Source organism: Lepidothrix coronata, unplaced genomic scaffold (assembly GCF_001604755.1).
Source record: "Lepidothrix coronata isolate B3197 unplaced genomic scaffold, Lepidothrix_coronata-1.0 Scaffold15, whole genome shotgun sequence".
NCBI lineage: Eukaryota > Metazoa > Chordata > Aves > Passeriformes > Pipridae > Lepidothrix > Lepidothrix coronata.
In genome coordinates, this window is record NW_016690195.1 from 357,332 (window position 1) to 382,587 (window position 25,256).

Below are 25,256 nucleotides of genomic sequence, written 5' to 3' on the forward strand. Positions count from 1 at the left end.
CAGTGTTGAATTAGTTTCTTCCGTAAGACATTGCTTAAAAGCTCTTTTTGTGGTACTCACAAGCAGTACAGAATTGTTAACTCAGAAAACATTGGTTCTTTCTGTTCCCTCTGCAAGGGTACAGGCTTAACAAGGAAATAGAAAAGCTGATCTAACATCTAGAAATAAAATATCAGTAGCAAAGATTTTCTGTATTCAAGTTTATATCTCTTTTACCCTTCTCCCTGGGCAGCTTCCTCTGTAGAATTAGCCCTTAGTAGAAATTCTCTTGACTCTCAGCTGAGAGTCTAGTTATCAAGTGTGATACAGAAGTTGGTATCAAATCTAAATCTTCTCTGTGCCTATGTGGGCTGTCAGTTGAGTAGATTTTATAATGTGCCCTTGGATTAAAACAGGGTAAGTCCTAGTAGTTCTGAGGGCACCAAGGGGTAGTATGGGTCACTGGGCACACAAGCTTTCAAGATATGAAGCTTCAAATTAAAAGTACGAGTTGCTTCCCCAAACAGGATCACCTCATAAATATTTCTGATAAGTAGAAAAGTAGAAGAAGAATGGATGTGGCTGCTCGACTGTGGCTATTCATAAGTTACATCCAAGTAAGACTGCTGTGCTAGCACTGACCTTCTCTGTTCATACCTCCAGGCACGAGCCTGCACAAGACCATGAGATTGCTTTTTGATGTATGCTGATATGTATTGGGTTTAAATTTGCTTTTCCTACCATGCCAAAGAAATCTGATCCTCAAGCTGGAGACCTTTATCTGATAAGGAATTTAAAAATAGAGCAGAGTGTTTGGGGTTTGAGTTTAAAGTCTGAGAAATTTACCTCTCTTTATTGTTCTCTTCCTCATCCCCCAAGTCAGGTAATGTGTTTTCTTACTCAGTGGGTAAACACATTTGCTAGGTTCTGTTTCTCTAAGATATTTATATAGATAGATATAGATGTGTATAATTGCAAGGCAAAAGAACAAGGCAAAAGAAAGTGCGCTAGTTAGAGAACGTGGTCCTGAAAAAACCATGGATTTGGTCTGTTTTGTCTGCTGTGCATTCACTTTGCCCCCTCTCAGGAGGTGGCTCAGGTGCATAGAAGGATTCCTGGCAGCAGGGCAGTGATTTGTAGGGTATTAGAAACATATCTAAGAAGTGGAGAAAAAAAGAAATAAAAAGGGAATTTGACAGACCTCTTTCTGGTTTCTGCTTAGTACCTCCCTGTTTTGTGCTGTATTGTAAGCAGTGCTTTAGCAATAATACAGACAAAGCCTAACAAAGAGACTTGCTTGCTGGCAGAATGTTGCTTAAAATAACTTACTGAGGATAAAGAGGCTGCCCAGGTCAATAATTCTGTGAAATCCTCAATGTGTAGCAGCTCCAGGAGGTTTTGTAGGCATATAGATTTTTAAAAGCTTTAGACTTGATAAGGCAGTAAAGATTGCAGAGTGCTGCTAACCTTGTATTGATAGTGCTGGGACATCTATATGAAGATTTGAGGTTTGGCTATAGAAATACTGAAATCTTTGTTTCCTTCAGCAGAACTCTGATTTAAAGTATGAATGCTAGAAAGAAAGAATTGTTCTTTGTTAGAAGACACTTAATACCGTTAAGAACCTTTGTTGTATTTTACTCTTCAGTCAGACCTATGACTGTTAAAAATGCTGTCAAACAACTTACTTGGCTTGCTTTCCTTTAAATTAAGGGAAGTAAATTTATAAAATACAGTGTATTTTATCCCTACCTTCATTACGAATGTAGTTCTTTTGTATTTCTTTTGTTCTACTAGTTTTATGTAGCATTATTTTTAAAACATCAGCTGAAGGTAATCAATGTGATGCTTATTTCAGACAGTTTTATTAAAGGCAATTGCTCATGATAATTGGGAGAGATTATGTTATCACTAAAGCTTCAGTTAAAGCAGCATCTTTCTTGACCATGCTTTAAACCAAAAAAAAATTATAATGTACTGGATGAAGGTAGTCCCTTATGTAATTCCAGTTTAAACTTTTTTTTGAGAAACTCCTGTATATTCATTTTCAGAGTTGTTAGATCCATATTCTGCCATATCCCTGTGCACAGCTCATAGGCAGGCAGTAGCATAGGGCAAAGGAGCAGGAGCTGGGATTTTGGTGGAGTGGGGAACCTACATAGGAAATCTGGAAAGCAGCCTTTCTACTGCTTGTGGAGTAGCCCTTTTATTTTAGTGTACCTTCTAGTATGTGGTTTCAACTTGATGCTTTCCAAGTTTATTTGTAGGGTTTTTTAAGAGCAGACATATGTTGGCTGGTTCTTCTTAGGAATATGAGTGCATGTTAATTTTTGTGGTGTGTGGAAGTGTGACAGGTATGGAGGCTGACAGCAAACTGCCTCACCAAGGCTCTGCCTTGTTTTGTCTTGCTGTGCAATTGTATGGGCAACCGTGTGGGGAGAAATTCCTAATAGTATAGTAGAAATTCTCTTTTAGTGATTCTGCTCAGTATATCCATCTAGTTTCTGAATGAAGCTCTGGGCTATACATATCTTCAGAAGAAATGGTCCCCATGGTTCCCTTGTCCAGTCTGACTGCAAGCCCCAGGGAGCTGTCAGGAGAGTCAAAGACAGAGGGAAGACAGGAGATAAAAATCCTTCCTTCTTGCCTCAACCCCACCTGGCTAGGAATTTGGCTGGCACTGCTGGCAGGATGCTGTGTCCCCCCAGCTCAGCCTGTCTGTCATCTTTGGCTGGGGAGTCAGGCAGGCTTGTGTTGATGGTGCACTAGTTCTTTCTCCCTGGTGGAAGGAGGGAAGTCATGCCTGAAGGGCAGCATACCAGACAGAAGGCTGCTTCTGAAGTCAGGTAGCTAGTACAAGAAACCCTATCTCTGATTTCACTCAACTGCTTTTATAGTAGAAGTTATTAGAGCGGTGTTTTATCCCATGCAGAGTAAACTCATTTCTTATCTTTGTATGCATCAAAAAAGGATATGAAAACCAAGCCTTTGTAGCAAAAATTCAGTTAAGTAAGATGGGATCAGAATGCTGAATCCAACAACTTAATCTTGGAGACCGGTGAGATGAGTGGGAGTTGACACCTGGAAATAGCAATAAAGTCATCCTTGTTGTCTTACTGTTTGGGGATGTGGGATACCAAGAGGTATCTCACAAGCATGTACCTGGTCTCTCAATGCTGTCTGTGTTTGCTCTGTGTGCCTGAAGAGACTATACCAATGGAAAGAGTAGCAGTGATATCAAACTGAAAATGCTCGCTCTTTAAGCTATGAAGTCTGATTCCTCCTCACCTTTGACAGACTTCAGTTGCCATACGTAACTTTTGCTAGTAATATTTAATTGGTGCTTAATGTAGCTATAATAATATAGTTGGTTTATATGTAACTTCCCTGTTTATGTGAAAGGAATGTAATTGATTGAGACAGTTTATTGCTAATTCTCACTACTAATGGCAAAAAGATCTTAATTTAAATGATTTCATGTTAGTTGAGTCTGGATTCCTCGCATGGGGTTATTTTGTTGAAATCCATGGGCTGGAAAGGAATCAATACGGGGCTTTTGAAACTGGTGGAGGTTTGCAGTGCTTCCACTACAATTGATTACAGCTGCATTTGTAGGGCTTTAAAAAGAACAATCTGTATTAAAAACATTATTCTTTGGTATGAACTAGAACAGCTCTAAATAGGTTTCCATGGGGTCTGCCCTGCAATTTGACCACTTCAAGGGATTGCAGTAATCACCAGTGGGCCAGGGCATCAAGGCAGAGGAAAGGCTATTAGGTGGGGAGTTATTGGCATGCATGCCAGAGAGGTTACCCTGGCAGCTTTAATCATTCATCCACATTCTCAGGAGGAGGGACAAAAATATAAGTGTTAGTTCTTGTGATTGATTAGCAAAACAGGTCAGTAAAGCATGAAAGGAGAGAGGAGGTGTGTGTAGAAGAGCCAGTGTGCGTTAGACTTAAAAGCACTGAGGCAGGTACATGTAGTTATGACCTCTATACCAAATGCTACCTGCTTCTCCTGTTACTGTCAGACTTGTGACTGGTCATTCAAAGGCAGGCTGACCTCTTCATTCAGCATTTTCAAAGGGGAGCATTTAGGTTCTTGGTCATGGCTGTGCCTTAAATTTAACCTGTCTGCACATGGGCTGATGTGTCTTTAAAAAAATGATTAGCATTTTGAGCTGTGACAACAATTTGCATGGTGGTTTTGATCGTATTTTTAGGGAAACCGATGGGTGCTTTTTGGAAAATGTGCAGAAAATTGCTATGCTAATTGAGATAAATCAATCTGTGATGCACATTGCTGGCTGGTGGCTTCTGATGCTGTTTTGCCTGCATTGCCCTTTAATATTTCAGTCTAGAGTAGCACTTTGACAACTGATTCAGCTGTAGTCCCTTTAAAATAGTTTTCCTGTTGTATTGTGCCTACGTCAAAAGCAGAGTTTGAGAATAAACTGTTCTTTGCACCAACTGATTGCTTGGCATGAAAGCTAAAAGAGCTTTGAATCTTTAAATTTGGGAATGCCCAGAGAAACTTTGATATTAAACTTCTGCTTTTACATGGGAAACGGGAATTGCTGTGTACTGTAATTGACTGTTAAGCTGTCTTCAGGTTTTCAAGGTGAAGGCGACAACTAGACTGCAGGGTTCATTTCTGAGTTTCACATACAAGGAAAGACCTGTTGGTGTGGGGGTTAGGGAATGTGATATAATGTCAAACTGGGGGCTTTGCATAAACAGCACAGCAGTACTGTTTGCTTGAGCTGACATATCAGATTTGCCAGGCCCCTCTATCGTTTCTAAGTAACGATTTGAAGTTGGAGTAAGTTTAGGTGGTCATGGGATTAGGAAGGTCCTAACCTGTAGACTGTGTAGAACTGCTCTTCACTGCAGTATAGTGGTGGTGCCAATACACAGAGATAAAGGTTTGGTTTTCCAGAAAATTATTGTAACTGAATGAAGACATACGTAACTTCTGCAGGGTAGATGATGAAAACATCTTTGGAGTCGCACGCTCAACTGTGGTCTCATTCAGCTAGCAGTCTTTTAATACTGCTTCATAGGGGCTTGAGCCTAGCTGGATAGCCTAGGAAGGCTATAGGATAACTCATGAGGATCTATTTTTGATCGTTTACTAAATATTTGTTGTAAAATCTGTTGTAGCTGGAGAGCATGGAGAAAGTTGTTTGATCTGTCCTTCATCACAGATTGTGCTATTGATATTCAAGTGTAAAGATAGAAAGCTCTGCTTGATCTCGCTGCCTCGCTCGCTCACCTCCCTCCTGCATCATCATACAGCAACTTCTGTCCTACCCTGGGCAACACAATTTTTGGATAAGGGTTAGAATTAGAAACTAAAGTTTGGTCTCCGTGTGCATCTAGTAGATAAATGATACACCACTGGAAATGAGACACTGTGAAAAGAAGTGGAAAGATAGAAGCTGTTTCCATTGGAATTTCCCACGAACAGACCAGAGCTTTAGAGGACATTTATTTTTCTTCTCAAGGTAGGACAAGCCTCAGCTCCAAAGCTGTAAGCAGGCCAAAGACCCACTATGCAGTTTTGTGGTCTTTATAATGGGATGAAAAACATTTTCAGTTAAGCTTGAACAAGTTCTCCTATTACTGTTTTAAGTTCTGTTATCACATAATGTACCATACGGCATGTAATTACATGAGGGAATATTTCTAAAGGCATAGATGACTGTTAGAAAACAGGCACACGAGTTTCTGTAACTTTGTGAAGAGTGTGAACTTAAATCTATCAACTGCAGCACTGTAATTTCTTTGGCACGTGGCCGTGAGTGAACAGTAGCTGACGTGGTGGTAGCTTGTTGGTGTCTTCTTGGATGCAGTGTATTTTTGTATTGTGAGCCATGACATAGACTGCTGAAATGCCTAACACCAGCAAGAGTTGTTTTATTAATGCAGTCCCTGTCAAATACGCCTCTGTTTTGGTAATTAGTCTGGCATAACAGATTGTGTGCATCTTGAAAGCCAGCATATTTAGGCTCTTGGCTCTGACATGAGGCAATCTCTGTAAATCAGCTCTTTTGGTGGACTCCTCTATTGTTGAAACTAGCAGTAGTAGAAGCAGTTTGCAGTACTTGTGTTTATTTTGGGCTCTCCGCCTTTCCTCAGCAGCCACGAGCGGTCAAACCCTTTCTTTATCTGTCGTGAGAGATTGGAGGCCTAGAGCTATAGTTTTGTGCAGCATCAGGAAGTTATACATGAGGTACAAGGAGCGTGAATAATCTTTCTGGCATGTGCTCCAGCTGTGGTAGTGGCTCTGCTCTGCACCATACAGGATGACAGCCTGCTGTGCCGCTGCTGGCACCAACACTGTCCCTGGAGGCAAACACAACACTAGTGGGGACACCTATACGAAGACAGTTTACTCTTCCACTTTTATCCGAAGAAGGGCAACAAATGTCCTTGTGTAAATGAGCTTTCCAGAACGAGTCATGGCGATCAAAGTTTGTTATTTAATTGGCCAAAGGCAGCAGTGGGGGAGATGATGGCTTTTGCAAATTCAGTCCAGGCAGTTCCAATGGCAAGGCTGGTTTTCACATTGGGCATGTGGATGAGCATGAGGACTGGCATGGAAAGGGACCAGCCTTGGGGAGTGTTTGGAGGGTTTTAAGCCATTTTAAGGTAACACTGGGAGGTGGTAACTCTGCCAAAATTATTTGGAGGAAATGTGCAATGCAGATATTGACTTCTGTATGAAACCCTTGCTCTCAAACTTGGAAAAATCAATCTGGGGGCCTGGTGTTACAGAAAGAATATTTTTGCTGTGATGACAATTACCCAGACTGTGGTGCAGGGCAGCTTCCCTGTGGCCAGTACCCACTCTACTAACATCACCATTGTGCAATCGGTATGGTTTCTCCAGGGGAGGAAATGGGGAGTCCTTAGAGTGTTGTGCTTAAATGATGTCACCAATTATAAGTGTCTTATTTCTCAGAAAATTCCACAATCGCCCACCACCCTGCCTCCCACCACCACTTTTGCAGAAGGCCCCACCATGGTTGGTGCAGTGCCCTGAGCTGGGGTTTGCATGGAAAAGTTTGTGTTGTGAGTTCTTCAAAGTGCCAGTGTCACCTTGAAAGGAAATAATGGGGACTACTTCTCTCCTTTTCTTCTATTCCCAGCTGCAGGGCATACCAGTGAAAGGAAAGGCAGGCATCTGTACTAAGACAATTAGTGCTAAACATACCTTGTAACATAAAATCCTCCTTCAAAATTGCATGTTTGTAGTTGGGTACATATGGGCAGCCTAGGGAATTGCAGACTGAAGGAGCTGGCAGAGGCTCATCTCTGAGAACTAGTAACATGATGAAAAATGGAAAGTGGATGCTCTTCTGGTTGGCATGTTTCTGTGGGAAAATCTGGTGCATTGAGGTGGAAATCTGATTTTGAAGTTTTGCACTTCAGATTTTTTGTTTAAAATCGTGACTGATTCCTGGGCAAGGTTAACAAACTCTTAATGGGACAGTCTCACCTGTGAGACAGCTTTCCTGGTGTGATGACACCAGGAAAGCAAAGAATTGGCAAACAGTGATGGGAAATACCTGCCTGCTTCAAGGTCAGCAATGCTGAGGTCTGTTAGGACTAACTCCTGTTAGGTGACAGATCATAATTCCTTTTGCAGGAAGCCTAGAGAGAAATACAGCTTCTTCACAACTGCCTTTTCTCTAGCCTTCAATGGGAACCTCTGCAATGGCCCTGAGGCTTTAGGTGAATGCATTCAGGTAGTTAGCTTTCCAAAATTGTAGTGTATATAAAGAATACATCACTCTTGTGAACTCAGACTCACCAGCTGAGCATGCTTTTATGCAAGCATGTAACTGCACTATGTATTAATAGAAGAGGAAAATCTGTTTTCTTTCTCCTTCTAATGTGTAAGATCTCTGCCTGATCAACAGCTGTAACACTTGCAAATTTTCAGAGGCCCCTGGCTTAGATATTTGTAATATAACATCACTTTTTAAATATTTGTCTCTGGTTCCATGCATACTAAACAGGTTACATCTAAAAGAATTCCATCTAGGGAAAAAGGGAGGCAATGTACCATTAGTAACCCAGCTGCAAATCTCAAATTCTCTCTCCCATGCTTATACTCAAAAAGGCGGAGAATAAAAATTTGAATGCATCTGTAAATAGTAAAATGTTTCCTTCTATGTCAGCTACTCATTGCTCTTGTGTCTGAGTTTCAAACAGCCATGACAGCCATGGTAGACATTACTTCTTCACTGCTCCTCTCACCAGCTTTCTTGGCTTCATCCAGATGGCATCAAAGTGTGAAAAGTCTTACTCCTAAATCACCCCCACGTAATGGGAGGACAGACAGTAACAGCAGCACAGAAAAAGGGAATGGCTATGACAGGGTGCTTTGTTCTTTTTTTTTGAATGAAATGTGCCATCCATTCCCAATCCTCCTGTTGTCTGATTATTGTTTTTCAGTTTTTTTCCGCTGTAATTTTGATTAATGATTTATGCCTTTCGTGAGATGATGATACAAGAAAACCTTTTTTGCTTTGTTTCCTCTCTCATTTACTGTCAAAATGAGGGTTTGGGCTTGGGTATTTTTTTGTTTTTAATATGTCCTGGATTATCTAAATTTATTAAATTAAAAATTACTTTGAATGTAAGCTTTAGTAAAATAAAGACTTTGATATTTCAAATTCAACATATTGCTGGTATGAAAATGTCTTTTATCTAGTACTTAATGGGTGCTAATCTACACTACATCCATGAGATTTAGATTTATGCCAGTGTAGTCAATAGCCAGACAGGAATCAGTGGTCATTGGTATGCAGCATGTGAAGTATTTGGGTCACAGGATTTTGCAGCATTATATTCTTGGAATAAAAACATAAGTGGGATAACAATGATGGACAAGAATGCAATCTCTGTCAAGAGGTAACGAGCAGTTTTTGTGGCTTCAGGGCCAGATTAAAGGACTGATAACAGAGGCATCCTTTCCTGGTGTTCCTGCTGCTTTAATAGGCCTGAAAATAAGGCTGTTACATAAAAGTGATATGAGGGCTTTGATTTCAATTGTTAGCTATAGGTAATAGTCCCTTAAATATTTGGCCTTCATAAAAACTAAAAATAGTTTTATGTAGCTAGAATTTGCAAACTTTTTTTTTTCCTCCTAAGCATATTGAAATGCTAGTACAGACCTTTCTCTGTCCAAGCCTACTGACTACAGACTTGTTTTCCCAACTTTTCTTTTGTGAACATCCTGGAAGTAGTCCATGGACCCCCATGGATTCCCAGCTGACAATCAAGAAAACATTTCTAGAGCAAATACTAAATCAAATTTATTTTTACATAGCATAAAATTGCAAAGCATGGCTTCAGTGCTTGATACTCACTTAAGCACCGTGAAGTATTCTTTTATTTTCGTTAACCATCTCTCATTTTTCTAAGCTTAATCTTCACAGACTTATTTTTAATGGTCGTGTATTTTTTGTTTAATGTTGGACTTTTCTTTTTATTGTTAGCCTTAAGGCATTTTTCATTCCAAGTGATCTAAGGCAGCCATGTGCTTCTAAACAACTGGGATAAAAGGTGCAAGCTGTGGGTGTAGAGCGAATGCTCCTACTAAGAGTCTACTCGCCAGCTTGCAAAGAGAGTCTGTTTGGGAACGGTGCAATGAATGCATTTATCTGTGCAGGTGCTTGGGGATTTTTAAGCTAGAGTATGCTTCTTTGTGCCTTTGGTTTGAGAGGGTGCTTGTGTCCTGCCTGAGTTCCACCAGTGGGCAGAAGCAAGGGGTTCTGGTCAGAGAGGCTACAAGGCATCTTCCTCAGATGGAGCTTGATGTCTGATCTGGATGCATTTGGAGTTCACTGTACCATGTATTTCTCCTATAGTAAATATTGTACTAGTTCAATAATACTGTGGGGAATAGTTTTCTCATTCTGGTGGAGTTGTGCCATCCACAGTATTAGATACTAAGTAATGTTTCACATTGTATCCATTGCATCCCCAGAAAAAAATACAATGGATTCTGAAATTGGGGCTGAAAGCTACCCAGGCTTTTCTTCCTTTTCTGTTCCTCTGTTTTCAGCTGGTTTAAATCCTGAGAACATCCCAGCACTGTAAGAAATAAAAGCTTTTGGCAACTGAAGAGCCATAATTCATCGAAAGAAAGGGAGTGAATATGATGGTGGGGAGCCTGGCTGCTCAGGCACTTGCAGTTTGGGCTAGGTTGGGTTAGCTGCTCAGCTAATTTAGTTCTTACAGGAACTAAATTGTTATAAGAGCTGCCAGGAGTCATTTCTGTCTTCTCTGTGTTCTCTGCGAGGCTGGAAAGAGCAAGAAAACAGGACTGCTTGTTTTGACAGGGGAGGGGAAAGTTTTTGGAGGTTTTATTTGGTTTTTGAATTTTACTAAGTTTGCTTCTGACATAGACAGAAGAGGGAAATGGTCTAGGGAATAAATGATTGGTAAGTTCATATGTTTATTTAACACAAAAAATTCTGGGGATGGATGTGTGATGCTTCTGTTCCCAGACTAGTTTTCATTCACCGACTTTTGCAAACTCAGGCTATTTCTCACCTCTTGCCAAATGCAATTTTCATTGTTAGGAAATTCCTGGATGTAGGTCTTCAATTTTTTTTTCCCGATTTGGCATTGGGTAACATTTACTGCCTCTGATATCTTTTGAATATTGTGTGGCTTTTCTACACTCATGGTCAGCCACCTGCATTTCCTTTTCAAAATGTTTTGGTTTTTTCCTGCCTGATATTAAGGAGTGGTCTCTTTTGTACCATGCTTGTGTCTGGAAGTAAAGTGGGGTGAAGTGGCTTGGTCCATTGTGGCAGCTGGATCAAGAGCAGGATATTTGTCCCGTGACAGGGAGTTGTTTTCCCATACGGAAACAGTCTCAGCTGTGTCTTAATTACAATACCACCTATACACCTACCACGGTACTTCATGACTTCCTTTGGAGACATCTTTTAAAGGAATTAAGTCATTTGATGGTGACCAGACGTCATCTCGAATTTCTGCTTTGGACTGCAGCCAGTTCCAGGCAGACCATGTGAACCAACAGCAGATGAGAGCAGGCCTTTTGTAAACTTATATTAAAACCAGGGTTCTTTCCCCCTCCCCCCCACAACATGTCCCATGTGGGGGGAAAAGTGGCCATAGAAGGAGTAGACTTTGACGAAGTATCATGTTGTTTTTCTTTTCCTCTGTAGAAGAAAACCAGGGTAACGTTGTTTTAGTTTAGAGCTGTCCAGAGATGTGTAAGGTACCCCTGGTGCAAAGATCTTTTTACTCTGACATACACTAATAATCAGCATGGCCTCTCTGCTTTCCACGAAGAATGATTTTTTATTGTAGATAAAACTGAAGAGCAGTTTTTTGCTGTGAAGAAGCTTAAAACAGGAATCTGTTGCCACAAACCTCCTAAAAAGAAGTAAAAAATGTTTTCAACAATATTTTTTAGATCTCTGGGAAAAAAAGTTACCTTGGAAAGTCTGATATGAGTCTTTGCATACGGGAGTTACCCCATACATAGTTTGGCACTCCTTTAGAAAAGCTTCAGTGAATAAAATTGGCAGTCAATGCCATGCAGTAATAAGTAAGGTGGAAACATTTGGGACTCAGAGCAGCAGTTTTGGGTGCTTATTTGAGATACAGAATAGATGCATTTTGGTATAGCATTTTGGTGTTTGGGGTTTTTTTTTACTCAAAAATCCATTTAGAACTGTCATACTTTCTTCAACAAGTCATCACAAACAGGCATTCACAGAAATGCTGGTAAAAGTAATAGCAATAATAGTACCTTCTCAGTCATCAAAGATACATGGCCCTCATAAGGAAGTTTATTCTCTGTTAGAAAAGCTGTGGAGGAAGGCAGTTGCTAGTATTTCGAAGCCCGAATTGTCAGTTTAAAAGATGTTTGATACCTTGTTCTATTTTCAGCTGATTTTAGCAGAATCTCTCTTTAGTGGAGAAATACTTGCAGACATAAAAATCTGGTGCTAGTTACAAGAAACCAAATTTTTAGCCTATTGAAGCTGCAGTTAAATTTTAGGAGAGACTTGTTCATTTAGGAATTGGAGCATCATGCTGCCTGATCCGGCTGAAAATGTGATAATCCTTAATCAATAGCACTGTCTTAGAAACATTTGTATTCTGTAGTCCCAGTTGTTTGTTCTAATTTCTAAAGAGTTTTGTGACGTTTGGCTCAACTAACCTCTGAGGTAGTTCTTGATACATGTTCTTGTTCATTCCCATTTGAGATCAAATGAACAGACTTCACGTGACAGCCTATAGATTTGTATATTTGAGATCTCGACAGAGGGCTTCAGTCCTGGGATTTGCTTCTTTCTTGTTACAGAAGCTCTGAAGAGTGCAAATCCTCTTTATTCATTCATGCATTTAATAAGATGAAGTGCGGTTTTCATTGTGCGGCCTTGGATTTTTTTTTTATGCTGTAATTTTTACAAATTTGTATAACAACTTAGATGAATGCGGGGCATAATCTGAAAGTATAAACTTCATTGTGCCATCAACAACTTAAAAAATAGAACTGAAGATAAAGAGACTGCTATGCTGGAGAACTGTTATCTTTTTAACTATTCCCTCTTATCTGTTTTCCAGAGAACAGATTTGACCTCTGATAAAGATTTATACCTTGACAACAGCTCTGTTGAAGAAGCATCAGGCGTCTATCCAATTGATGATGATGATTATTCTTCTGGGTCAGGTTCAGGTGAGACAACATATCACAAATTGATTTAAAAAGTGTAAGAAGTAATGCAATTATTTGAGGAAAAGCCGTGCAGTTTTCCTTTATAAGTTGGGGATGATACTTTCAGTGAATATCTCTCTATTTATGGAGCACTAAGCACCCCTGCGGGCTGGGTTTTAAGTATTAACTTTCTGCTCTTTTCTCTTACGCCTTAGTTGCATCATTTCACTGCGTTATTTTCTCTCTGCTGGGTATCTTCTTTCCCTCTGGTTTCTGTGTAGGTCTCTCTGGAGTTTAGTAATAAGGATTAGGCAAGGCTTAGTTCTCCCATGACATAATGCTAATTTAGCAGCAGCAATCTTGTTTTCTCTTATATGCAGTCAGGTTCACGTAAACATGGTGTCCATTTCTCTTTTGTTGTTGTTCTTTTAACTTTAGAAGTCTAGATACTGCCGAAAAAACATGAGTTTTCTCTGAGGTAATTACATGCATATAGTGAATAAAGAAATTCTTAAATATAACATACTGATTTCTCAGACTTAAACACTCATTAGAGGCATGTAGCTAGCTGAAAATTTAAAAAAAAACTCATGTGAAACCTCATTAATCATTACTCTTAGAAAGCCTCTTTGAGGAGTATCTTCTAGACTAGCTTGGTGGCTTCAACCATTAAAAGCTAAGTGAAGGATTTTATGGTAGTTCTGGAAAAAGACATTTCCTTATTGTTGTGAGTATTTGCTGAGCTGTTGTGGAAATCTCATTTATTGTCCAAGTATGTTACTTATTTTTTGTTATTGTACTTTTTGTAATATATCTTTTGATGTTTATACATACTGGTTTACTTTTAAAGGATGAGCCCTTCTTCTAACACCTTGTCTATGTTATCTTGTAAACCACACTTGAGATTTTTTTGAATTTGTGTTTTTCCTTTCTTTTGGTGATTCAAAGATATGTTAAATTAAGTCTGAAGAGGTCTGATTATGCTGCCAGGCAAATCCGGGCCCATGGTCATTGGTATCTGGGTGATACTCTGTGTTTTGAGAGTCCTCTGTAGGGGCAATTTGACATTCCAGTGAGATCAGAGGCTTAATTGGACCTCCTTGCTGTAGACTTCTTCAAGGAGAGATGTAATATTTCATTTGAAAAAAAATAATTAATGAATCAGTGATTTCATTCAGTTCACAGTACTGCCTAAGGAAAATTCTGACCTCCAGGAATAAATGCGCTTTCAGTCAGCATCCCCTTCTGTCATGTCTTCAGGTGCTGGTGACTTTGTAAGCTTCGGGAAAGGACATATATTGACAATAAATAGTTGTATGAAGAATGGTCTGGTTTAGGTTTTTTTTTCATCCCTCTGTGGAGTTTGGCTGTTTCTGATGTGGATAATTCAAAATACAGCCCTGCTTTTGAAGTGGAAAAGACTACAAAAGAACTGGCTTCAGATTTTATTAACCCAAGGTTTATAAAGGGCAAGTGTAGGGTACTACACCTGGGGAGGAATCACCCAAAGTACCAGTACAGGTTGGGGCTGACCCACTGGAGAGCAGTTCTACTGAGAAGGACCTGGGAGTCTTGGTGGATGACAGGTTGACCATGAGCTGGCAGTGCCCCTGCGGCCAGGAGGGTCCATGATATCCCAGGATGCATCAGGAAGAGTGCGGCCAGCAGGTCGAGGGAGGTGATCCTGCCCCTCTGCTTGGCCCTAGTGAGGCCACATCTGGAGTACTTTGTCTAGTTCTGGGCTCCTCAGTTCCAGAAAGACAAGGAGCTACTGGAGAACGTCCATTGAGGGATACAAAGATGATGAGGGGTCTGGAGCATCTCTCATATGAAGAGACAATGTGAGAGCTGGGCCTGTTTAGTCTAAAGAAGAGAAGACTGAGAGGGGAATCTTTTTAATTCATTTAAATATCTCATAGGTGCGTGCCAAGAGGATGGAGCCAGACTCCTTTCAGTGGTGCCCAGTGACAGGATGAGGAGCAATGGCCATAAACTAAAACACAAGAAGTTCCACCTCAACATGAGGAAGAAATTCTTTACATTGAAGCTGGCAGAGCACTGAACAGGCTGCCCAGGGAGGTCATGTAGTCTCTCTCTCTGGAGACATTCAAAACCCACCTGGACATGTTCCTGTGTATCCTGTTCTAGGTGACCCAGCCTTAGCAAGGGGGTTGGACTGGATGATCTTCAGAGGTCCCTTCCAACCCTAACTATTCAGTAATTTCTATGATCTCTGTCATAAAAGTGGAGTCGAAAGGACAGAATCTAGCTCTAGACATCACCAACACTAACGCCTTGGCTTTCTTTTCTTTCTTTTTTTGTGCTCAACTTTGAGCTGTGGGTGGAAGATGGAGTGTATAGCATGCACTTTTGCTGTCTCTGGCACTCTGTTTCTTTCCTACAGGAAAACAGGAAAAGTCTCATTGTAGACTGAGACAAGCTGGATGCCCCTGCAGATAACTCATGTGACAGTACCCAGATCTAATATTTTTGAACAAAGCAAGAAGTCTTTAGTTCAGGGAAGCAAAGTAGCATCCTCTCCACCCTACTCCTCCTATGCTTACTGCTATCTTTGTTTTATGTAGAAAGTGTCCTGCAGGTGTAACATTGATCAGTTTTTCTGATATTATGTTCAATCTGTCTCTCTTTACTTGATCCTCAGTGATGTAATATTTCTAACAGAAAGAACCTTCCCACTCATGAGTGGTTTTCTTGCTATGTAATTCCAGTCCAAGCAAATTTGATCCAGCAAAAGATCCAGAATGTCAACACGCTGACTCCTTTCCTTGCTATGAAAATTGTTAGCTGCCACCAGGCCTATGGAGATTAAAAGGAATTGTCAGCACCACCATTAATGCCCTTGCAGGTCTTCAAGCAGCATTAACATGGACAAATGTCACTGTAGGCATGACACATTTCAGACTAGAAATTGGCTTTCCGTAAGGAGTACCAAAGGTATTCTGGTTTTTCCTTTTCTCTCCCTTCATAGCCTCTTTAGTCTCCATGTACATTCAGCTACTGTTGTGCCTTTGCCCAAGTGTTCAGTCCAAATCCATTGATCAACAATTTGCGAAGGAGCCATACCTGCTTCCTCATTGTCCTATATCAAAGTAGAATATCCATAGTGAATTCATTAGTCCATTGTTTCTTTCTTGCAGTCTCCATCTCTGAGGGAATGCTTCAGTCTATTGTCACTCTTTTTAGTGTTGGTGGTTTATATAGGATAACAATAAAAAGTAAAAATAGTTTTCCTGCCTATATACAAATTGAAATGCTTTTATAACTAGTTACTTTTTTCTCTGGCATGAAAGATTTTCACCGAGCCTTGATCTTGGAGATAAGTGCAAGTAACTGCTAAGAAGCGTGACTACCCTTATGTTAAGGAAAGGTACCATCACTTTCAGATTTATCTGCAAGTTCTTTGGAACACTGCCTGTCTTGTTCTTGTGTCTTCTCTTAAGTTACTCATGGTAAATACATACAATATATATATCAGAAAATCATGCAGATTTTCCCTTGACTTTCTTGTCTTCCCCAACCCACTATTTCTCAGCAGCTTGAGTTGAGAAGGTTAACTCAGGATGAACTAGGTGTAGACTGACTGGGGACTGTTCTTGGAGGAAAGTTGTGGTGATAGGATTGGAGTTTCTCCAGGCAACACAAGAGCAGATCTGTTTTGGCTCTTGACCTAAAGGGAAGCTGATGGGGGGTCACATGGCTGGGGAGTTGAATGGCGGGGGGCCGTGGGGCTGGGGAAAGGGAGGGCACATGTGCTCTCCCAGGTGCTGAACAGGAACCATCATGGGTCCATGGCCAACCCTGGATGCCCCTGGCCTGTATGGCAGTGTGTCTGGCAGGCATTCCAGCTGGGGCCACACACCCTCTCCTGCTGTGCTTCCTCTTGTGGTGCACACAACACAGAAAGTATTCATTTTCCCTTTCCTAAGGTTCCACTTGTAAGTGCCTTTCAGATCATCTTGGAGCAAGAGCTTCCTCTGTCCACCTGCTAAAACAGCCCAAGCATGCTTCATGACATTGGTTGCATGGTTGTCCAGGTCCTCTGACATAAAAGGCTTTGTTGGGGTTTTTTCCCTCCTTGGGTGAGAGTTATCAGAGACATGACATCCTTGCACTGTCTCCAATTATTTCAGCTGCAGTTCCCTGACAGGGCACTAGTATTATGTTTTTAGTGTCATCTCTGGGTGCCTAACACTATGTTGATTAGAATTGCTTTAGGGACTTTGCAGTGAATAGGAATGAGGTAAGCCAGCTAAAAATGTGTCATTCTGGTGTGTGTCACATCACTGATAAAGATCGAAGGTGTGAGATGGTGGTTATGTGTGTGCCCACCTTATCACTAATTTGCTTGTGGTGGTAGTACTCCTATAGTGTGATGTGCAATAGCAGACAAATATGATGCCAGAAGACGGGGAGAAATGATTGGATTTGTTTGGTAGGAAGTGTTAATCACTGGCTGGTTTGCAAGTAAAAGTGCTAACTATTATGGGCTTTTTTTGTCTACAGCTATCTATAAAGTAATTTCTACTTTCTATCCAGTAATTTAAGCTGCCACAAACTTGATTTTCTGACAAGTTTCCTCAAGCACTGAGCGTGGTAAAGAGTATTCACGTTCCTGTCATCCAAGGGGTGGCTAATAGACACATCACGAAGGGTTATATTAGATATTTCCAATACAACAGCACAATTTAGAGCTATTTTGACCACTATGAAGACAGCAGTTGGGCATCCTGAAGAAGTTACAGTGGATAAAAGATGGTGTGTGATGGTTGAGAGCTCTCAGCTCTCTTCCACAGAGATGGCTATGGGTTTAATTACTGCAGGGTTTTTGTGGTGCCCTGACTAAGAAGGCAGTATCTATTTGTAGGGGGACTCAAGGCAGTGAATACCCAGCACCATCACCCAAGCTGGCCAAATCTAGAAACCACGTATAGAAACTGTGATATTTTCAAGACGAAGAAGTAAGCTCTTATACTCCAACTGCTTCACCATGTTCCTCTTAACGAACCTAGTTGGAAGTTCCATTCCTGACACTAGGTATTTTCTTTCCAATCCTATTTGGATTCAATGAGGGAAGTGGTTCTCTTTTTTGTGCCTTTTAGGGAGCATGATACTATGTAAAATGCTACTGCTGTGTTTTGGAGAGGATTAGTGATGGGTTTTTTGATTTTTCAGTCTTATTTTACAGGTAATTCTTAGAATACTACTGTCAGTATAGCAAGGGCAATGTCTTCTCCTTGTTTAGATCTACTCCATGCAAATCTGAGGCCTGTCTAGATAAAGCTAATTGGAAGGCAGGAACCATGGGGATGTGTCTGAGCCAGTAACTGAGTCAGGCCTAAACAGTAGGTGCTTTGATGTTTTAGGAATTGTCAGAATTCTCCTGAGACGATATGCAAGAGGATTTGGGTACCTTTGGTGAAAATCTAGTGACTAGTCCCAGAGTTAGATCAGTCACCCATTTGTTGAAAGACGGTAAATCTGCATCATCCTTAGCCAAAGAAGTTCAGACCTGTAGTGCTTACCATTTTATCTGGCAGACACAACTATTGCCTGAAGCAAAGGTGGCATCTAAGGATTTGGAGGAGCAGTTGTGATTAAATGGGACTTTTCATTTCATAAAAAGAAGAAAATAAATTTCTGTACTCTTAAAGTGGGTTTTATCACATCTCTAATCTGACAATCAATTTTAGTTTCCTTGACTGTGAAAGCCTTGTGTAATATGGAGGAACTTTGGAAGGTAAAGCAGGCTAAGCTACCCATTGGGCCATTATTTCTCAAAGAAAACTCTTGAGTCAAAGCCAGAAAAAAATTCCTGTTGGATGCCTTTCCTCACCTCTGTTTTGAAGCAGGATGTTGATTTTTTTGATCTCTGAGTAGCATTTCAGGGAAATACCTGATTCTTGTTATGAGGTCTTCATTCTGAAGGTTGTGCTGTCATTTTGGTACATCCAAAGGTTTTTTCCAGTATTATTCTGTGCCAGTATCTTTAATTACTTTTTTTAATGATTCTAAATTTTATTTTCTACCATACAAAGGTTGTTTTAGTTATTGTCTTGTTAATACCGTGCCTTTCAATGCCAAATGTATGTAATTCTTGATCGTGAGTTCAAAACATCATTATTGCACTCATATTTTCATCCTGTTTTATTTCTCTAAGAAAATAAGTTAAAAAATCTGTTTGGAATGAGTGAGTCATACTATTCTGTTGTAAGAGGATATCTTTTTATTTGTTAGGAACTATTCTTATGCACATTTGCTAGATTTATTACCCAATAGTTACTTGGGTAACCAGTGCCTGTAATGAGCAGAACACATTGAGATTCCTAAGGAGTGTCCAAGAATAGGTCAATTCTTTTTCCTCTTTCAGGTCTTGCAATAATTTAGTCTCTTTCCTGTTCTTCTTCCTTTCACTATCACTAAAGGATATTTATGAGACATGTCCATTATCTTATTCTAAAGGAGCCTTCATACTCCAGCAGAGCTTTGAATGTGAAGGAAATTAAATTTAAGGTAATCTTTAGGGAGTTTTTTGTCCTCTTACTCATTTCAAAAGAAAAAAGGCTTCTGAATTATGTGGAGTTTAAAACCATGGGAATTCCTAGTGACTGAAACATAAAGTAATAACAATCTTCTTTTAGATAGAAAGTGATTGGTTTTTTGTTTGAGGGTTCAACAGATGTGCTGTAGAGGAGAAATTTTGTTGTCGAAGGAGTATGTTACAGGGAAAAACTGTTCAGTTCAAAGTTTAAGTAAGATTAAAGAAGTTTACTGATTTATTTATGATATGTAATTAACTAGCAATCATTGAACTATACTTTTAGGCTTAATATCAGCAGATAACCACAATACCTGCCACGTATAAAATGGTAACATACAACTCCAAATTTCTAAATTACCTTCTGTAACTGATCCCAATGTGTGCTGCATGCACATAGACATCCTTCTCACAGGCTATGGGTGTGTAAGCTCCCCTTATCTGAATGTACCAGACTCTCTGCCCATACACTCTTGCTGTAGGATACTTACATACCCCCAGCCCCATGTGATCCAGGGCATCACCACCTCCTGCCACCCCCAAGAGATGACCCTGCACCCCAGGGTGTTGGTTCCAGCAGTGGCCCCATGGTGGCTGGATGCTGGGGGCACCCACAGGGTGGTGAGTGGCACTGCCAAGCCCCAGCAGAGCCCCTGGTGTGATGAGGCCTCATCAGACCCCATGGCACTGGGTCTGCCCATGTCACATCAGCCCTGATGGCTGCTGCTTCCACTCCAGACTTTCTACCCCTGTTACAAGTGTTAATGCTTTTGTCTTACCTCTTTTCAGGATGGGTCCTTCTGTATGAAAAGTATCATGGTCATTTCCTGATTACTGTTTATTCCAGCTGATGCACTCCCTTCCTTATTCATGGGATCACCTGGGGCAAATATTGTCCTGACAGTTTGGGGCACACTGTTTGCACTCACATCTTTATCTTAGCAGGCACTGTCATCTAAGCCCCTTGCCTGGGGTGGGCTGTGCAAGCACCTCTATGTTGGTGTCATAATAAAACATATAACTGGTCTGGAAGAACTTCACAGGTTAATGAAGTGTTACGTTTTGTCTCCAGGTGCTGAAGAAGAGGAGGATAGTGCAGTTATAACAACATCCAGAACGCTTCCAAAGTTACCAACTACTAGTGATGCATCTAGGGCTGAGACCACCACGGTGAAAATGCAGACCAAGGGGCCTGCACAAACAAAGGTGCGTAGCTGGAGAGCAACACTATTTAAAATTACTCCACTGTACCCTATTGATGGCTTGATGTTAACACTCTTTTATTTATATGGATTAAAAAGCCCCCACAAACTTTACTTAATGCTACTATAGCCTGTTAAATGAGTCCAGAGCTGTTTGGTTTCATTCCTACTAGAAAGTCTGCATAGAAATGTCTGGATTTCACATGAAAGAAAAGAGAGATGCAAAAAAGAATATATAATGATACACAGGACAGTTTCTTTTGAGTCTGAGCTGTACCTTTTTTACACCTCTCAAAGAGTTATTAGAAAAGTCTGCGTGAAACTTCCCTTCTCAAGGGAGAATGCTGTGTGGTTTGACCGTAGTTTGAACACTTGCCAGGTTCCATTAACTATTTCAGTATTTCTTTCTACCACCATAAGTAGTACTGTCCAAGTTACCTTCAAAGGCATTCTGCATATAACATACCTGATATATTAATTTCAGAATTGTTATTTCATTCCGAAGCTGTTATTCTGATAAACACAGGCAATATTAACAGCTCTTTGCTAAATATACGTTTGAAGGTTTTAAACTTGCAGGTAGTGTTTTTCATTCTGACATCCTGATGACAAATAGATCCAGTTACAGTGTTGTATAGACCATCTTTCTATGGTCTAAAAACTTTCTATGTGTTGTGTTTGGTGTTGTGGAGTATGTGCGTGAAGCCACAGCTACATGACTGCCCATGACAGGCAGTGACTGTGCTAACTTGTGGTGTGCCCTCTTTGTAAGCAACACTCTGTTTCTCTTTGTGCCACAGTCACCTGAAGAAATTGATAAAGAGGAAAGGTCTGAGGTGGATGCCAAGAAAAAGAGCGATGAGCCAGGGGATGACACGGATGTCTTCACTGAGAAGCATTCAGAAAACCTCTTTCAGAGAACAGAAGTTCTGGCAGGTGAGGCAGTGTTTGCCAAGGTCTATCTCACCAAAAATAAATAGAAAACAGAAGGGATTCATATAAAATAATGCAAACTCAACATTTGAGTTTTCTTGGTATATTCATGGTATTAAACACATTAGTACCAAGTACGTTCATAGTTGGTAGCCAGTGGTTGATTTGAAGAGAATGAAATGGGCATCTTCAGGAGATATTTGGTAGTTAAGTCTATTGCTAATTGATTCAATGCCCACAAGTTGAATACTGCCAGCTGAGTATCTGAAGCTTCCACAACTCATAAAAGGAATTACTATTTGATTGATGCTTGCAATGAAGAAATGTATTTCTCACCTCCCAAGAGCACGTTGCTGTCTGGTCCATTGGTACAGATGGACACTGCCTGGGAGGAGCTCATGGCAGGTGTGGGGAGAGGGAGAGGGATTGATGAGCACCAACTGTTAGGGTACAGATACCCCTTAGGATACAGAGGGTCTATTTCCATGCATTACCCAGGGAGGCAAAAGATGGCCACCTTTGTTTTCACTACATGTGAGGGGTTTTTTGGTGTAAGAACAGTGTTTACAGGTACACTTTTCCCCCATGTCCTTGGAAGGGATGTTGGGAGCCATGAAGTCACATAGTTTTGGACCACATCTTCCAATGAGCATCAAAATGTGAAATAGCATTAAATCCACATCAGTGGAAGCGTGTGGGTTTGCTCCTGAAGTCTAGTTGGAGTTGATACTGTGCACACACTCACAAGTGCAAGTGTTCTCTCCTGTTATTCATCAATAGGAAATTCATTTCAATCTAGAGTCAGTGAAAATGGACAGAGAAAAGGGAAAACCCATTTCTTAGCTAGGGTAACAAAATACTTCTTTTAAAGCTGAAAATGTAATTGTTGAAAAATGAGTTTGAAAGACAACTTTATGCTCCGGCAGTACTAGTGGCTTTCTTAATTGGGGTTTTGAAAAAATTCTGATAACTTTTTTAGAACTGTGTGTTGTTGGATCACTGACTTGTAGGTGGAACGTCCTTTTAAATGATTGCCTTCGTAAACACAAACAAGCTTTCTGACAATATATTTCAGGATACTAATAATGAAGACAGTTGCATAATGGAAGCCCTTTTCTGCAATTTGAAAATAATAGCAAACTCGTTGTGTGGGGTGAAAAAGAAGCATGGTGCTTAACTTGTTTTTCTGGCATATTGTAAATCTCTGTTTCTTTGATTACAGCTGTTATTGCTGGCGGAGTTATCGGTTTTCTTTTTGCAATCTTCCTTATCCTGCTGCTGGTATATCGCATGAGAAAGAAGGATGAAGGCAGTTATGACCTTGGTGAACGTAAACCATCCTGTGCTGCCTATCAAAAGGCACCTACTAAGGAGTTTTATGCATAAAATTCCAATTTAGTGTCTCTATTTATGAGATCACTGAACTTTTTTAAATAAAGCTTTTGCATAGAATAATGAAGATTTTTTTTTTTCATTAAAGAGCCATTACGGCACCTTTATGATAAAACCCCATTGTATTTAAAACTTTTCATGTATTCTTTTAAAAATGTAAAATTAAAACTTAACATTTGCAGTGTTCTGTGAATAACAGTGGCAAAGCATTATTTTATAAAACCATTGATGTTCACTGAATGATTTTTAAAACTTTATGCATAAATATAAAATAATGAAAATTATTGTTTTATCCTATGGTTCAATGAAAGTTGTTTAATTTTTGTCAGCATGTCTCAGATTGATCTTACAAGTTAGTTTTTATTTCATTAATTTATCTGTTTCCAAAAAATGCCTTTTTGTAGTTGTCATGGTGCAATTTGTCTTCAGATAATTCAGATAACAGTAACTTTTAGTGTAAATGTAATTTTTCAGCTATGTAAACTTTAACCTTCACTTTGTATAAATTTGAGTGTCAGATTATCAATTTTACACTTTGCATTGTTTCTCAGCTTACCTGTAGCTTCAGTGAGATTTGTAACAGTAAATTAATGTGTAAAATTGGATTATTACTACAAACTGTATAGTCGTATTCTTACTAAACAAATCTCCTGTAAGGAAGATTTGGAGTAAGCTACTGACGAACCTAAGCAAACCCAAAGACTCTAACAGTATTTTGAGAAGTTGCTGCAGATTTCTATGGCCACTGTATTTGTTAGTTATTTTCAATTTGAAGGTACAAGTAGAGGTTTAAATTTTTGTTCTTTAAAAATGCATTTAAGTTGTAAACGTCTTTTAAAGCCTTTGAAGTGCCTATGATTATATGTGACTCGTCGCAGACTGGTGTTAATGAGTATATAACAGTAAAAGAAAATGTTGGTATTTTATAAGCACAGACAATTCTAATGGTAACTTTTGTAGTCTTACATGGATAGACATAATTGTAATTTGGGAACATAAACACTACTGAATAAATCATGTGGCCTAATACTGAGAATTCCATTGTGATATACTTTTGTATGCTTTTCATTTTATGTCTACTTGCTTATGTTCTAATGTCACAGAGTACATCTAGTAGATCTTAAAAATCTAGACCAAAAAAAGAAAGGCTGTTGATCAGACTTATCCTCACACCAGATTTATTGCTGAAGCGGCAGAGAAAAACGAGAATGTTCAATTCTTGCATCTGGTGTATGAGTTATGAATCATTTGACTTTTGCATTATATTTAATGGCAGTATTGATGCAGACCTGTTCTTCCTGCAAATGTTGTTTTCCCTACTGTAAAATTCAAAGGAATACCCTAGCTCATTTACTGTGTGTATTGGTTTTTGATTTGTTGTTTGAGTTTGTTTTTTTCCCTGGCCCGTTGGAGAATTTTGGTTTATTCTGCTTGGACTCCAGTAGAAGAGTTGAGACAAGTGGAATGTCTTCATAAGAGAAGAAAGAAATATTCCGGATAGAAGAGAAAAGGTTCTGTTGCTTAGACCTTAGAAGGGTGTTGGATAGAGGGACATGTGGCGAAGACGATAGTCTGCCTCCTTATATTATGCTTTGTAACAGACAAATGGCTTCGTCTTCTGCTCTGTTGACCTCCTAATTTTTTATTTTTGAGATTTCCAAAATATAGGTGTTCAGGATGTCAAGCTGAAGTACATCTCAGAAATGGCAATGTATTGTAAATAAGATCTGGTAGCTCTTCAGATAAGAGTTGCATAATTTGTATTTGTTGCTGTCCCAAGGTCAGTGGTCATTTAGGAACAAACAAATGCTATCCTGTGCTCAAATATTTAATATATTGCTTTTTACTTAACTGGCAAGTTTTTTGAAGCCATACAACTTCAGCAAGTAAAAACAGGGTAAGAATTTAACAGGTATATCTTATTGTGCAATATTTAGTGAACTTCAATTAGTAAAATAACTGCTTGAAATAACTGTGCCAAGAAAAGAAGATTTCTGGCAAATGCTGTGCCACTGCTGTAAAATAAAGCATTTGTTAAAGTGCCAAAATAAAGTCTACCATGCCTAAACTAATACTTTATTTGTATAGTCTGACATCCAGTTTTTTGAAGCCCACTTTGCTTAAGGTAGTAGATCTGAATTTCCTTTAAGGGTGCAATTAATATTGCTGCAAATATAGCTATAAATATTAAACACAAGATAAACTGACTCCTCCTTCTTCTTAAGCAAATTAAGTAGCTGTTTTGATCTTACTTATATATGTAAGACTCTGCCTCTATACCTACTGTACAGGCCACTTTATCCTACATAGACATCTGTCGTAATGAAGCAGGCTGCCAAATATTATGCTTGTCTAGTTTCTTCTGCATCTGTTTACAAACAGAAGCAATGGTAAAGTTTCAGCTTTATTTCACCATTCACCTTCTTTCCCCTACACATCCGTTACCCACTCTGTTATATGCGGAAGAGTTAATG

The 25,256-nt window shown here is 39.7% G+C and overlaps 1 protein-coding gene across 1 annotated transcript in view; it reads left to right on the forward strand.

Annotated features, from left to right (window-relative positions):
• SDC2 (syndecan 2) overlaps positions 1-24,854 on the forward strand; it is a 60,493-nt gene extending 35,639 nt beyond the window's left edge. Inside the window, exons 2-5 of the mRNA XM_017806416.1 lie at positions 12,609-12,720; positions 20,328-20,461; positions 21,258-21,393; positions 22,613-24,854. Of these exons, the coding sequence (XP_017661905.1) occupies positions 12,609-12,720; positions 20,328-20,461; positions 21,258-21,393; positions 22,613-22,776 (546 nt within the window). The 3' untranslated portion in view covers positions 22,777-24,854. The remainder of the gene's footprint in view (positions 1-12,608; positions 12,721-20,327; positions 20,462-21,257; positions 21,394-22,612) is intronic.
• The last annotated feature ends 402 nt before the right edge of the window (positions 24,855-25,256 follow it).